This window comes from Nyctereutes procyonoides, unplaced genomic scaffold (assembly GCF_905146905.1).
Source record: "Nyctereutes procyonoides isolate TBG_1078 unplaced genomic scaffold, NYPRO_anot_genome, whole genome shotgun sequence".
NCBI classification, from domain to species: Eukaryota; Metazoa; Chordata; class Mammalia; order Carnivora; family Canidae; genus Nyctereutes; species Nyctereutes procyonoides.
The window spans coordinates 828,130-842,763 of record NW_026575045.1 but is presented as its reverse complement, the minus strand read 5'-3'; the positions used below and the strand labels follow the sequence as shown (position 1 = coordinate 842,763).

General features: G+C 43.8%; 1 protein-coding gene across 1 annotated transcript in view; it reads left to right on the top strand.

Annotated features, from left to right (window-relative positions):
• Positions 1–5,383: 5,383 nt before the first annotated feature.
• Positions 5,384–14,634, top strand: part of MOXD1 (monooxygenase DBH like 1) — a 101,314-nt gene continuing 92,063 nt past the window's right edge. The window contains exon 1 of the mRNA XM_055324639.1: positions 5,384–5,706. Coding sequence (XP_055180614.1) covers positions 5,443–5,706 — 264 coding nt within the window. The 5' untranslated portion in view covers positions 5,384–5,442. The remainder of the gene's footprint in view (positions 5,707–14,634) is intronic.

Sequence of the window (14,634 nt, the reverse complement as noted above, 5' to 3'; positions counted from 1 at the left end):
CTCTAGGCATGGCTTTGCAGTAATATAAGCCAAATCTAATATAAATCAACCTCTTCCCTACCACATCATTGATAGACATCAAAGGGAAATGCTAACAGATGGTCATTAGTGATAAAAAGGACTATTACTTTCTTCTTTCACAGACTTTTTTTTTTTACAGACTTTTTAAAGTTGAAACAATTTTATTTCAGAGCATAGTTTATAGATAATGCCAAAATGTAGGTTTTGCAACAGAGAAAATGGTTTGCTTGCTGTTATTTTTATTTTCATATGTAGGAGCCTAAGAGTGATTTCCAATGCCAATTGGCCCTCCATTGCAAAGTAACCTCAAGAAGTCAGTTAAGCCCATCTCAGGCTCCTGATAATAAAAGTAAATGAACTATTGCCTCACCTTTTTCATTCACCCACACTCACCATTACTTTCTCCCATTATTACAATGAAGAGTCTATCATTGGGCTAATAATGTGTCATAGCATCTTGCTTATATGAAAAATATTAGCTCTGCTGGAAGAGAGTGTCATAATGATGACCTGATTGCTTTAAATTATTATTTTAGGGGGGCACCTGGGTGGCTCAGTTAAGTATCCAACTCTTGATTTCAGCTCAGGTCATGATCAGGGTCATGAGATGGAACACCGCATCCAGCTCTGCTTGGGTGTGAAGTCTGCTTGAGAGTCTCTCCCTCTGTCCCCCCCCCCACTCATTCATGCTGTCTCTCAAATAAATAAATGAAGCTTAAATATATATATATATATATATATATATATATATATAAAATGAGGTAACAAATATTTTCTACAAATATTTATTAAGCACCTACTGCATGCTGGTCTAGACAATGCATTTACAACCAGGGACCAGAAAGGGTTCCTGATCTAAAGAGGCTAAAGGAGGAAGGCAAAATATGGAAGTAAAAGAAAATGAAGGAAAGAAGGAAGGAAGGAAGGAAGGAAGGAAGGAAGGAAGGAAGGAAGGAGAAAAAGGAAGGAAGGAAGGAAGGAAGGAAGAAGGAAGAAAGAAGAAAAAGAAGAAGAAGAAGAAAGAAAAGAAGAAAGAAAAAGAAAGAAAGAAAGAAAGAAGAAAAGAAAAAGGCAAAGAAAGAAGGAAGAAAGGGAGAGGAGGAAGGAGGGAAGGAAGAAAAGGAAGGAAGAAAGAAAGAAAAGGAAGGGGAGAAGGAAGAAAGGAAGGAAGAAGGAAGGAAGCAAAGTTCTATTTTTGGCTTTTTTGCCCCCGACTCTTAGTATGAACTTGCACCAGTGACCAACTTTTAGTCTGTTAACTAAGCCTATTCACACAAGAGAGAAAATGCTTCAGCTTCCCTACTTGAATGCCGGACAACCACTGAGATCACTTACATAAATATTTTTCTTTGAGCTCCCTAGCAGACAGGAACTTTATAAATATTTAGTATTATTGTTGCACCTTAGGTACAAGTAGATAGGAAAATTATGATCCTTCTATATTTATGTAAGAAACAACCTATTTCAGACAATTCCTGTTCATGGCAAGCAACTTTGCATTGGTTTGTTAGTGTCTCTTGGGCTTTCCTTTTTCCTTTCTCCTGTCCCCCCTTGCAGTTGATGACCGTGGAAATATAAATAAACTTTGCAGCAGAGGGGAGGAAGGTGAGGAAGCTCAGTATGTGGTAGTCACATGGGCTGAGCTCAAGCTGTGTATCAGAATGCGTTAGGATTCAAAATAAACATGACATTGAAAATTCCTGATTGAAAAGTGTGAGAAAATGATCCATTTTAAGAATGAGTAATTTGGTTGAATGTTCTCTACTTGAGTAACCTTGCTGACTCTCTAGTTTTGTCTGTTCTGTTGCTTTTTTGGATACACGTGGTGAGAAGAGACCTTAAAAAAATGGGATTGTAACTGGCATGTTTAGCGCTTGTTTATTTCAAATGGAGTCTTCCAAAATTAATTCACCTGCTTCTTTGCAAATTCTTGTCCAACAGGCTGTCCTCCAGGATTTTAATGGGACAAAATTCCAGAATGATGTTCTCGGAATGCATACATGGGTTATTTTTGGATGGTGGAATTTCAGGTGATCTTTTTAGTTTACTTTCTTATTCATACTTCCCTGCATTTCCTGACTTTTTTCCTTTAAGGAGCAACTATCATTTTTACAAAAACATTAGTTTGAAAAATAATAAAATTGAGGGGTGCCCGGGTGGCTCAGTGGCTAAATGTCTGCTTTTGGCTCAGGTCATGATACCACGGTCCTGCATCGGATTCCCTTTTGGCAGGGAGTTTGCTTCTCCTTCTCCCCTGCTTGTTCTCTCTCTCTCTCTCTCTCTCTCTCTCTGTCTCTCATAAATAAATAAATAAATAAATAAACAAAATCATTTAAAAAATAATAATAAAATTAAAACCCCTTACCACTGGTGATTTCATTCTCCTCTCTGCCATATATGGCCCAAGTTTTTAATGGACTTATGCTTTCTTCTTGCTTTCCTTACAAATGTAAGACAAGCAGTTATACAGTAATTAATTTCCAAATTTAGAAAGTGAATCCTCTGTGCAATTGAGTGGGCAGTTGGTGTCAATTTAGGGAACTCAGGCAGCTTATCCACCACATTTATATAAAATTTTTCTTTTGTGTTCATTTACAGGAGTAATTCAGACCAAAGCACAGTGGTCTCTTGCACATGAATTATGCTAATAATGTTCTGTTTATTGACCTCATCTCAAGACAATTTTATGATTTTTAATATTTCTTGAGCATTCAGGGTGTTTTTATGCCAGTTACAGACAAACAAAAGACAGTAACTTTGCATTCAATTATTTTACTTGCTGAAATAATAAAAGCCATTTAAGACTTTCTCTTTTGTGTATCCATGTGTGGTCTTCTTTTCTAATTTTGCTTCAATACTAATGCAGAGCAGAACATTCAACATATCTGGAGACCAAGCTTTCTCCCCACTGTCCAACTTCGTAAAGAGGATGCTTCTAGGAGGATCTGCAAGTGCATCTATTCACTTTTTCTATAAATGTTTATTAAGCACCTATTGGTGCTAGTCCATACTCTAGGCAATGCATTTACAGCCAGGAATCAGAAGCGGTTCCTCATCTAGAGAGGCTAATGGAGGAAAACAAGCATATCCACAGACACATAACACAGAAGTGTTAGAGCTGCAATCATGAGGTCTGGATGGAACACTTCATGAACACCACCATGGAGAGGCCAATATTATCTGGCAGAAGTATACGAGGAAAGATCAGAAAATACTTGAAAGAACAGAGGGGAGAAAAGGCAAATGTGGCAGAGTGAGCAATCTGAAAAGCCACCATGATGTGAAACACTAGGGCTCTCTTTTGAAAATTCTAGAGGTATTTTCATGTGTCTAGAGGGCATGGAGTGAGTGAAGTGAGAACGACAGGTGAAGCTAGATCATTAAATGTTTGGGGTGGGGGGGGACGCCTGGGTGGCTCAGTGGTTGAGTGTCTGCCTTTGGCTCAGGTCGTGATCCTGGAGTCCTGGGATCCAGTCCCGCATTGGGCTCCTTGCGGGGAGCCTGCTTCTCCCTCTACTGTCTCTGCTTCTCTATGTGTCTCATGAATAAATAAATAAAAATCTTTAAAAAATAGAAATAAAAATAAATAGGGAGGTGGCAGGTAGGGGCAGGTTCTAGATGTGAATTTAGGACTCATAGAATCAACCTCAGGAAGCAGATGTAGCTTTGTGTTCCAAGCTCCTCCCTGCTAGGAATAAAAGTAGGGTCACAAAGCAGGAAGTTTGCCTTTGACTGCTCTGGAAAAATTGAGCTCCCCTAAAATCCTGCCCACTGTGGTGAATATGCGTCACATGGTGCCAAGACCCATTCCTCTTGGCCTCCACGTACATCATTTTGTTCCTCTCTCTCCACATTCCTGTTCTCTTCATGGCTGGAGCCAGCAGCAACAGCCAAGACCCGGAGCTTGTAGAGACTCAGCTCCAAGGTTGCAGCTCTTGGATTTCTGCGTGTCAGTACAGTGCACTCTGTGGCTCCTGAAAGTTCAGATTCTTGCCTCAGTTCTTTTAAGGCATTATAGCCCTCTTCTCTGATGCTGGCCTGTGGTCATTGGCTAAACCTGTAGATTTCGAGCCCCTCTCTCCTTAGGGTGGGTCCCTTCTCAGGTCACTCCTGGAACTCCTGTGGGAAACCCATCCACCTGAAGCTTGCCTTCCAGACATGGTGACAAATGCCCGAACCCTTGGGAGAACAGTTCTGATGCAGGCTGGTAACTCTGGAAAAGCTCTGGGGAAAGAAACAGAGAAAACAGGAGGAAGAAAAAGCAGGCTGACCCTATGACTTGAAGAGAGAACGGGACGTACAGGGGCCTTGTCTGGAGCTTCCAAATCCAGAGTAAATAGTACGTATCAGTCATATTCTTCTCACCTCTAATTTTCATCTGACATCCTCTGTTATTTTTCTATTTTGTATTGTTTGTATGTCTCTAAGTCACCTTAGAACTTTTTTTTTTGAAATAGGGCAGAATATAAATGCATGACTGAAGGAAGCAATTCAGAGTCGCCACATTGAGTAATTTGCGTTCTGAAGATAAAGGTGGCGCAGCCCAAAACACCTTTGCTCACCATGACTGTGGTCGGAACTTGACAGCACGCACGGAGGATTTCAGGCCATGACCTGACTTCCCCGTGGAGCTTTCCCCCGATCTGTCCCCCGATGGCCACGCAGTCTGGCGGCACTTTTCGTCCCCTCAAAACCAGACCGAACCAGCCCTAAGGAGGGCGGCGAGCACCGGGGTGCGGGCTCCCGGCGTCACGAGCCCGGCTCTTGCAGCTGCGGGGCTCCCGCTGGGGCACAGGGTGGGAGAAAAGTCCCAGCGGGGATGAACCGGCCTCCGCGGGCTGGGAGGGCCCCGCGGGCTGGGAGGGCCCCGCGGGCCGTGGGAGCGGTTACGCCGAGCGCGGGCCGGGACTTCTCCCACGCTCCCTCCACCGAGCCCAGGGCTACCCTCCCCGTCCCGGCCTGGCTAGACTCGTCTCCCGTCGGTTCCCCCTCCGGCCGAGGTAGGGGAGCCCCACCCACCGCCGCCCCCCGCCCGCGCTCGCTCCCTTCCCCGCGGCCCCAGCGCCCCTCCCGGCTCCGCCTCACCCACCCCGCACGGCGCCCTGCCCCCGCCCCGGAGCCCCGACCTCGGGGACCGGGGCCCGAGTGCGGCGCCGCAGGTGGACGGGCTGGAGCCCCGACGGGCCGACGGGGCCGCGGCCGGGCGGCGAGCGGGGAGCAGGGCGCAGGGCGCAGGGCGCAGGGCGGGCGGCGGAGCGGGGGCCTCGGCGCGGACCTCGGGGGCGGGCGGAGGGGGCGAGCCGAGGGGGCGGGGCCGGGCCTCCCGCGCGTCTCCGCCCCCCCCCCCCCCCCCCCCCGGCGCCTGCCTCCTCGCTCCCGGTCGGCGCACCCCAGGTGCCCGCGGGCCGGAGGCGCCCGAGGATGTGCGCGTGGCCGCTGCTGCTGCTTTGGGGGCTGCTACGCGGCGCGGCGGCGGGGGGCTGGGGCCGCGCCCTCCCGCACCACAGCGCGCTCGACTCCCAGGGCAAGTACCGGCTGAGCTGGGGCCCCCGGGGCGGCCGGCTGGCCTTCCGCCTCGAGGTGCGCACCGCCGGCTACGTGGGCTTCGGCTTCTCGCCCGCCGGGGCCATGGCCGCGGCCGACATCGTCGTGGGCGGGGTGGCCCAGGGGCGGCCCTACCTGCAGGTAAGCGCGTCCCCTCCGGGAGCCCGGCCCGGCCCGGCCCGCTCTCGGGCAGGCGCGTGTGCGGGCGCCCCCGGGGCCGCGGCTGTGCCCCGCGGCGGAGCTGGAAGCAGCCGCCCCCCCCCCGCCCCCGCCCCCGCCGCCCGCGGCCCGACCCCGCACGCGCTCCCCTTGCGGGTCTCCCGCCTCCCCCGCCCGCCCGGGGTTTGCTCGCGGAAGCTGAGCCCCGGTGACGGCGGGCAGCTTTCCGCGTGTCCCCAGCGCCCCAGCCCGTAGGCCCCGCACACGCGCACCCCTCGGGGAAGGGAGGGCGACCCTCCGGGGACCTGACGGGACGGCTCCCGGGCTGGAGGACCTGCGGCCTTCGGCGCCCCGCCGCCTCGCGGGCTGGGACCGGGACCGAACTCGCCAAATCCCTGCTGCCCTGGGGTCCCCGGGCCGAGCCGGGGTCAGCGGCCTCATCCGAGACCTGGATGAAAGGTCCCCAAGGATCGTCTGGGGACTCTGCCGTTCCGGGAGCCCGCTAGGGTGCCCATTCCGAGATGGCAAAACCTAGAGGTCCCCGGGCAAGATCCTGTATTAAGTGGAGAAACGGTTCACGCATCTCAATAGCTAAGGGTCAGTCTGACAGCTGCCGGCTCGCTCCCAGGAGTGGGGTGGATCCCCTTGCCTGCTCGGAGACCTCTTTATGAATGGGGGGGGGGCGAGAACCGCGGGACACCAGAATGATTAGGTGGTTAGACGTCTTTGTTTATTTGGTCTTGACAACCTTTGGACACTTTTCCACAGTTACACGACATTGTGGTGACTATACTTTGTTATTTAAAGAATTCATCCCAAAATACTGCCCTTTGCTAAAAGTTTCTTCTTCCAGATGAAGACTCCTTGGTGTTATGGCATTGTGTTAAGGTTTTAATGATATTAATATCAATGCACCGGATGGATTTCAAAGTGCCTTTCTCAGTAATTTTATTCCTGACTTGTGAGTTTGATTTCCACAACTTTCTGGCTGAGATGCCATCAGTTTTAACCCTAATTCCGGCACTAAGAAAATGACAGCAATAAAAACTTCAAAGCCATCCTGTTGTCTGTTTTTTTTTTTTTTATAAACTAATCCTTTCTTCCCAAAATAAGTATTCTACAATTCCAATAAAATTAAGTTTTATGAGGATTTTTGCTTTGTTGAAGTCATTAATGTATAAATTTCCTCCTGTGGCAGCATTTCGGACATCAAATTTGTAAACCAAGAATTTGATTCCAAATACGGGCCTCACTAGCCGAATAACTGAACTCTCTTCTGATAAGGAAGAAGAAAATGCCTTGTTTAAGTACATAATGGAGCCAAGTCTTTTTGTTTGTTTTATGTTTGTTCAGGATGGGGAAGGTAATATCCCCAGTTAATTGTCCTTGCATGTTTCATTGAAAGGGACGTAGAAAATCTTACTATGGTAATATCACAAAACAGGATATGCTTTAAAAGATAACCTAATACTGTTTTCCCCAAAGAGTACCATTTCTAGAAAGCCCATCCAATTTGATATCAAATGAAAGACCAGCAGTAGAGTCCTGTTTCAACATGCTATAGTTGGCCCACTACAAAAACAGACTGTTAAACTACAGAGTGTTTTCATATTCCTGGTGGTTCTTCATAAAAATTGCATAAAAATTAACTAAGTGCCCCTTGGATAGACTTTGAGCCATAGAACTTTTCTTAAAGTGATCAAGGAGTATCTACCAACCGTGAGATAGACCTTAGGAATGGTCATTTTCTCAATATAGTTAATGAGCAAGAAATAGGATTTTTCCCCTCCATTTTTATTCCTAAGGAAATAAAATCCTTATTTTCATCCATAAATGATAATTATTTTCTTAGTGGACTGACATCCTTTACTTAATCCTACTCACTCTAGGACATGTAAAATACACTAAAAATTAGGCTAGCCAGTCACATAGAAAGAAAATTGATTAAAAAACCTCTTTAACAAAATGAAAGTCACCAAAAATAAAATGTATCAGTTTAGCTGGGTCATCCAGGCTAGGTGATTTTCCAAAACTTGAAATTGAATCTTCTCTCTAGAAACTACTAATTTGAGAGTTTTCCTACAGTGGTGTGATAAGGATATCCTGAGCAACTATACCAAAAGGTGAATAGGGTTCTTAAACAGTGTATGTGATTTAATTAGTAGACTTTGGGTTTCATGTAATTTTACTCCCAGTGAGAAGAAACTTTGCAAGACAAAGCATTGGCTTCTAGGGTATCCAAGCATGGGCGGCCACTGCCTGTGGTTGGAGATGGCATCAGCCTGCATGATAATAACCTATGTTGACATCTGGGTCACCTCTCCTCCCCTCGAAGCTTTTTCTTTCATATATTTTATGTCTTCCTTTCTTATTTAATTTATAAAAACTTGACCTTCAGATATTTTTTCTATTATCCTGACTTCTATTTTTCTGATTATCTTAAACTTTTCTTTTCAATAGATATTAACTCCTGGATAACTGTGTGAGAATAAATTCAAACCAACCAGTAGAGAATTGTTGGTTAGAATAGGTGCCACAAACCCAAGTGCCTGTAGAGGTCAGATAGCAAGTATGAAAGATTGATGGGCTTGATGCAACACAACAGATCGTAGAGAGGATTAAGGAAAAAAGAGTTTTTGTGACTGAGTTACTGTTATGTGGGAATGCAAATCAGCTATTGGCAGATCTTTTGTTTTTGCTCTTTTTTTGAGAGAAGATGGAAATTTAGATATGTGTAAGTAAAATCTGATTACGAAATACTGGCCACAATTCAAGTTTGTAGAAAGCGCCATGTAGAGCACATGTATACACAAAGTTTTAGTGTGGTAATAGCCCATGGACAGCTTAATCTGGAGCCAAGGGGGGAAAAAGCTAAGGTTAGTAAAGAATCAACCCAAATGTATGAAAAACAATGAAAGGCAGAGAGGCAGGTCCCATTTCTCTTCAGGCCCAGCTTATTCTGCCAAGAAATGTCCAGTGTCCAAGGAGACCTTGCCCATTTTTTTGGGTAATCTATTGTATACAGAACACCCTAAAACATGGTCACTTTATATAGTGATGCTGAGTTTGCTCACAGATGTGCAACTTGAGAAGGGGCTAGTTGAGGACAGATCTCTACTTCACTTGATGTCTACTCCAAGGTGAATAGTTGGAATCATCAGAAGGCTCCCTCAATCACTTGCCTGACTGGCAGCTCCTGTTGGTTCTTGGCTGGGGATCTCAGCTGGTACTGTGGTGGGAACGTGGCCGCTCCATGTTGCCCCTCAGCTTCCCACAGCTGAGTGGCTGGGGCCCGGTGGTGAATATCTCGAGAGTCCCAGGTAGGAACTGGAGAGCAGGCTTTTATAACTTAGCCTTTGAGTCATCTTCGTAGTAGTTGCATCTCACTGGATTCAAGAGGGAACGTAGACTCCACCTCAGTGTCACATCATAAGGAGGTCACAGGGGAATGAAATATGTGAGTGCGGCCATCTTTGCAAAATACTTGCTTCCACAGCCATCCCCACTAACTTATCACAGTCTCCTTCCTAGCACCACCTTTGAGTACATACCCACATGCATCTACTCTCTCTTGACACTACTGAGGTCGGGAGGCAATATTTACTTATTCACCTTCTTTCCTTTTACACACACTCTCTCACACCACTCACAAGGAGTTAGTGAACAGTCAGTTCTCCTATTCCATACTCCTCTGTCAGTAAAGACTACTGAAGCTCCTACAACCCCATATTTTTCGGTGGTGCCAGTCACTAATTCAGGGTTGGACCCAATGAGAATACCTCCAAAGGGCTGTGTGACATTTGCTTCTAGGCTTGTGGAGTGAAAAATCAAATTCTGATTTCCTTGCCCCAAGGCAATAGGCTTGGCCACCCTTAAAAGTATACTCAGAGACGAGGCTTTATGGAAATTTGCCCTGCACAATTTGTAACCCACTGACCCAGTCTGAAGGTAGTTCCTCAAATGGTATATAACCAGGTCCAATCAAATGGGGAAAGAAAAAGAAAAGTGGTTGCAAAGTGAAGCCTGTCTCAGTATAATCTATCAGATATACTATTGTGGAGAGGCTCTTACTTGGGGTGATGTGACTCCTGGGATGCTGCTGAGGTCATTTCTGCACTGTCTTTCACAGGATTGCCAGGGGTGGGGGTGGGAAGCAGTCTTTCCTCTTGCATTGGCTTTTGAAAACCTCAGTATTTTGTCTCAATGAATTAACTCTCACTTCCCTGATGGATTCCTGTCCTCTCCTTGTACTTTGCCCCTTTTTGACACAGTGCAAACCCACCCCCCACCCCAGCCACTTAGCAACTGTGAGTACCCATTTGAAGCAAATAATCCGGGTTGATGAATGCCTAGTTTGTGTGAATTAGAGAAGAGGGCAGCATTGTTGGATGTGCCTGTTGAATTTGCACAAAAATTGATTCACTCATCCTTTGGGGGTAGAAATTGCTAGTGAATGGAGGCTGAAATATATGTCATCATTTGTTACAGCCTTGCTCCTTGGCTGTCTCTAAAACTGAAACATTTCTGTGATGAGAAGTAAGTCTTTAGCAGCAGGGTAATTGCCCATAGGCTGTTCACTGAGGAAGTACTTGGAAATTCTGCTGTGATTTGAAATCACAGAAAACAGTGAGCATTCTTTGTGGTAAGGATGTGCTGCTTTTAAGTACACCCCAGCCAACGGCAACAACAACAAAAAATGTTTGGAAAGCAAATTGAAAAGCTGTAAGGGAAAGACGAAGAGAGTGTACAACCCTGACACAGCTCAGCTGGGGCTTTGTTAAGAGATATTTATAAATCTTCAGATTATGCCCCCCCCACCCCAATTTCCAGATGACAGAGGGACCTCTCCAAGCTTCGTGCTTTGTGCATTAGTAATAGGGACACATGAGCCAGTGTAATGCTCGGCACACGATGATACTCTTCAGCTGTGTGGTTCTCCCTGGCATGGCAGATGGTTTCACAATGCCAGCCTGAGGAAGCAGGGCCGACCTGAGAGCCAAGGGAACACTGCACCTGGATTGACCAACAAAGTTCAAGACTTCAAACAACCAATGACAAATTTCTGGATTCTTGGAAGGGAAGGGAGAGTCTGCTTCAAAGATCGTGGATGGTGGCTTGTTGATTCATTTTTTTTGTAATAGAGCCCTATTACAATAAAGTTGCTGGCAGAAGGAATGAATTAATTATATCAATGTTTCTGAAAATGTTTGATCCGTACCAAAAAAAAAAAAAGAGAGAGAGAGAGAGAGACAAAATTGTGCATGTGGATGCCTCACAACATTTAAATAGAAAGTTGTTTCTCTAGGAAACCTCTTCCTAAGCTGTGTCTTTAAAACTTGTTACATTCTAGAGTAGATTTAAAAAAAAATGCTGCTCATAAGGGTAACATATAGCACATAGCAGAGAATTCTGCAAAAATAACTTAAAATGCATAATTTCTGTTAACTGTAAAGTTGGAATTATATATCTAGTGTCATATAAATAGTGTATAGATCAGACTTAATTTGCTATTGAGGTCTTTCCTATTCACCTCATGTAGCCAAAAATTATGAGAAAAACTTTGAACAATTATTGCCTTTACAAGTTAAATATTGCTATTTTGTGTATTTACTTACTGCTCTTAAGAGCTCAGGAGTTCAGGGGTGTCCACCTGGTTCTTCTGAAGAACATGTGACTCTAGATCTTAGGGTTATGAGTTCGAAACCCATGTTGGGTATAGGGATTGCTAAAAAATGAAAAAACTTAAAAAAAGAAAAAACTCAAGAGTTCAGTTGATTCCTCTCAAGTTTCGTAAGTTTCCCCACACCCCCAATTTTACTGAGTCTTATGTACCTATTAAACAGCTGCTTGAGGCCGTACAGAACAGCAGCCTGGATTCATTTCCTCTGAGTCCCAATTTGCAGTTCTTTCTTCTCCTGCAAGGAAGCAGTAGCTAACATAAAAACATATTCCAATTTTTTCCTTCATAGTGAAAGAACGTGTATAATAAAATATATCTTAAAACAGATTGGTAGAATAAAGTCATAGTATTTATCTTCCTACTTTTGTCCCACTATAAATGTCATTGATATACATTTCTATGATATGATTTTTAATTCCTCGAGTTCTTCATACATGCCATACACTGTGATAAGTACTTAAAGTGTGGGCTCTCACATAATTCTCACAATAGCCCTGTGAAGTCAATGTCTTATTTCTCCCATTTTATAGATATAAACTTAAGCTCCAGGTCACACAGAAGGGGGATCATTTGTGACTCATATGACAGAGTAAAACACTTACCTATGGGCCATGATTGTTGGAATGTCATTTATTCATTAAACCAATATTGACTGAACTTTTATTGAACAGTTCCAAATCTTAGGGACGTAGCATTGAGTCAGATGAAGTCAGTGGTGTCATGGAACTCACATTTTGGTGGGGGATAAACAAATAAATACATAAAGAAAAATACCAGAAAGTGCTGAGAAATAAAATAGAGTGATGTAATAAGGAGAAATCATGTGGCTATTCCAGACAGTATACTTATAATCAAGACCTGAAGGAAAACAAATGTCTCAAGTCTTAAAGGTTGTCTTTGGAGATTAATCATAGTGTTTACAACCCAAAATATTATATACTCTGAAGAAGATTATCTGGCATGCGCATCAAAGAAGTTAGTGACCTTGAACATAGGACTCTACCTACCTGGAAGAAATATAATTAATGTTTTAACAAATGTGTCTGAACCACATGAGCTCTCTTTTCTGTTTCTGTGGCATTGCTACACAGATGTTTAGTAAGCTCAACTAGAGTCTTTCAAGCTTTGATCTAGAAACTTGGTGATTTTATAGAAGTTTCTTTCTTAATTCTAGGTGTGAATGTTTTTCTCTTATACACTGTATTCTTTCTCATCAGCAGTAATATTAGGGAGCTAAAGACCTTGGAGAAGCTAGATCAGCAAAACATATGTGCCTGCAGAGGATTTCCATCTTTTGGGCAGTTTTTAAACTAAAACTCAGAAATCTCAGTGTGTTAGATAAAACTAAATTGCTGCCCTTTTCCCCCTGCAAAGTTCGTGCAATGAAACTCACTCATACAAGGAAACTCATGGTAGATGAAACCATGTAGAAGCTAGGCCTCCTAATACTTTGAACATTCAAGTCCCTTTGGACGGGGCCAAGATGGTTTCATGCTATGGCAGATTGCAGTCAAATGATGAACAGCAGGGCTAATAGAGAACTGAGAACTTGGAAAAGATACTTCCTATGCCAGAAGTTCCCAAACTTCTCTGCTCATCAGCATCAGTTGGGGGTCTTTAAAAAATTTCAGTGTCCAGGTAACCACCCTCTTGACCCCATGCCAATTAAATCTCATACAATCTTAGGGGGTGGACATAGGCACTAATAAATTTTAGTTTCCCAGGCGATTCTGATCGGCAGACATGCTTGGGAACTACTGACCTTATGTGTTCAGGCTCTTTGATGGGAGTCAGGTCAACTGAAACTTGGAAGATTCCAGGCATTCGGCATTGCGATGCAAAGGACAATTCTATACAAAGCCATTCAGAGTGGTTTTGAAGTTTGGTATTTGAAGCAAGGGCTATCATATGTTTGGATACTGACAATTGTCTTATCAAATAGAAGAATAAAGTGGATTTTCCTAAAATGGAAATACTTCTGAGATGAGCTTGACAAAGCTATTGATAATTCTAAGTATTTTTTCAGATTTACATGTTGAAACAAGAGTAGTAATGGAAGGACTGTGGGTAGTGGTGTATTTCAGCATATGCTGAACCAGAAATCTCTCTCCTCCTCATAGCTATCATTTCTATACATCTTTTGTCAGTTGGTTCTAGCTGCTATATTTCTAGGCAACAGGAATATCTGCCCACACAGAGTCTAAATTTTGTAAGTCATATATGGCTACAGGGCATCAAAGGAACATTAATAAATGAAAGTTCCAGATAATTCTCAGCATGTATTTAAGCCAAGAGAAATGAGAAATGTTCTACTTTAAAATCTTTTATTAGAATTAACAGTAATACAATGGACTTCCTTTGTATTTGGAAAAATTCTCAAGTGTCTTTCTAATTATGTAAATAGATATCTTCTCCTTTCCTCCCTCCATTCCCCAAATTACTAATAAGCACTGAAATGCCCTAAAGCTATCACTGCAGAAGGGAGAAAGAGGAAAAGTAGCGGGAGTGGTAGATAATTAATATTTTACTAGGGCATGGATGGAACATTTACAAGTTGGTGACTGTCAGCATTGCCACATCTTCCTGAGGTACCAGGAACAACAGTTTCATGTGCTTGGCAGGTCATCAAAAAATGCCTGCAATATAACTTACAAGCAAGAATTTTTGGTGTGTATCCTCGCACTTCTTGCTTCCTATTGGATGTGTGGTCCCTGGAAAACTCCTTAGCCTCTCTAAGTGACCGTTTCCTTTATGGAGAAGAGACTCTTGATATCTAAAGAATATCTTAATACCTTAAGCAAGGTATATGGCACATTGAAAGTGCTTGAATACAAGAGATTATTATAATCAAGCAATCAGTGAAATGTCAGAATTATCAGGAGATGACATGGAGACAAATATGGTAGCTTTTCAACTTGGAGAAAAGGTGTCAGCTAAATGTAACAATGGGGGATATTGAAAATTTGAGGAAAAACTGTAAGCAATTGGTTTATGAATCCTTTGACATCATTAATGACTAGAGACCAGCATGGTTTCAATAAACACAGTGATACTGACAAGACTGCATTTTCTTTTGCATTTGATTTGCTGGACTTGTAGTGGGAGTATTAAATAAATGGTATATCTGAATGACAGTAAGATAACTGGCAAGGTTTCTCATTTCTTGTATGAGGTGGACTACTAAAGTTGAATTAGGCATAATCATAGATATTTAAACATTCAGACCCAAA